The sequence below is a fragment of the Electrophorus electricus genome, chromosome 20 (genome assembly GCF_041902795.1).
Source record: "Electrophorus electricus isolate QZ-2024a chromosome 20, ASM4190279v1, whole genome shotgun sequence".
NCBI classification, from domain to species: Eukaryota; Metazoa; Chordata; class Actinopteri; order Gymnotiformes; family Gymnotidae; genus Electrophorus; species Electrophorus electricus.
In genome coordinates this window covers 8,947,501-8,948,315 of record NC_137516.1, presented here as the reverse complement: position 1 = coordinate 8,948,315, position 815 = coordinate 8,947,501, and the positions used below count along the sequence as shown (strand labels likewise).

Sequence of the window (815 nt, the reverse complement as noted above, 5' to 3'; positions counted from 1 at the left end):
TTTTGTCTGTATACAGATATTTACTCCCCTCGTATACGCTTCTGATCTGGATGTTGCGATTTTGTAGGCGGAACGGTTTTAGTTCCAGTCTGCAGAGCGCACGAACCCTGTGCACCAATAGTATCCCGAACTCAGTAAATAGTCTGAGAAGTGACGCGACCAGAAAGGGGAGGGTGTATTCCCTCAATTGTATCTCGGTTTAGGGCTCTCGTGAGCGGCAGGGATCTGAATGGCACACTAATTTAACAGTTAACATTGTGACATCTCAGTCATATTTCCTTGGATTTTACTGATTACTTTCATATTTTCGTGCGTCGAGACAACTTATGTGTAGTACTGAACGGAAGGATCCTTCTTTGAAGTTCGTAACAACGCGGCCGGGATACAAACTTTGTGCAAAACACATCTAGCCTCACTCAGTTGTAATAAGCAGGTGATTACGCGTGTGTTTATCAAGTTTGCTGTTCGAACTCGCCGTGCCTGTGTGCCAAAGCAAGGTATGATGGAGCAGATCCCGTCAATGGCCATGCCAACTCTGATGAGAAGTTTCTAAGTTGGCCATCTTAGCTACATGCACAATAGGATTGAGAGTGTGGTTTCAACTGATTTGTGGGCTATTGTTGGAATTTAAAACAAGGACAGGTTTGACAAAATATTGTTATGGATATTGCAACAGGTCCTGAGTCACTGGAGCGGTGCTTCTCCGCGGGAAAAAGGTCTGAGTATTCAGATATGTTAGACGGTATCAAAATCGAAGATCACCCGCTGCGTACGGGACAAGCTACTCTTGGAGTTATGCTTGGTAAGTCTTTACA

At 44.4% G+C, this 815-nt stretch overlaps 1 protein-coding gene across 3 annotated transcripts in view; it reads left to right on the top strand.

Annotated features, from left to right (window-relative positions):
- The first annotated feature begins 229 nt into the window (after window positions 1-229).
- The window catches only part of lmx1bb (LIM homeobox transcription factor 1, beta b), a 53,477-nt gene continuing 52,891 nt past the window's right edge, over window positions 230-815 (top strand). Inside the window, exons 1-2 of one of the 3 annotated variants that reach the window (XM_081703739.1) lie at window positions 230-433; window positions 677-802. In XM_081703739.1, coding sequence (XP_081559865.1) covers window positions 733-802 — 70 coding nt within the window. In that variant the 5' untranslated portion in view covers window positions 230-433; window positions 677-732. Of the gene's footprint in view, window positions 803-815 lie in introns of all 3 variants that reach the window. The other 2 variants (XM_027009813.3, XM_027009811.3) reach the window with 2 other exon arrangements.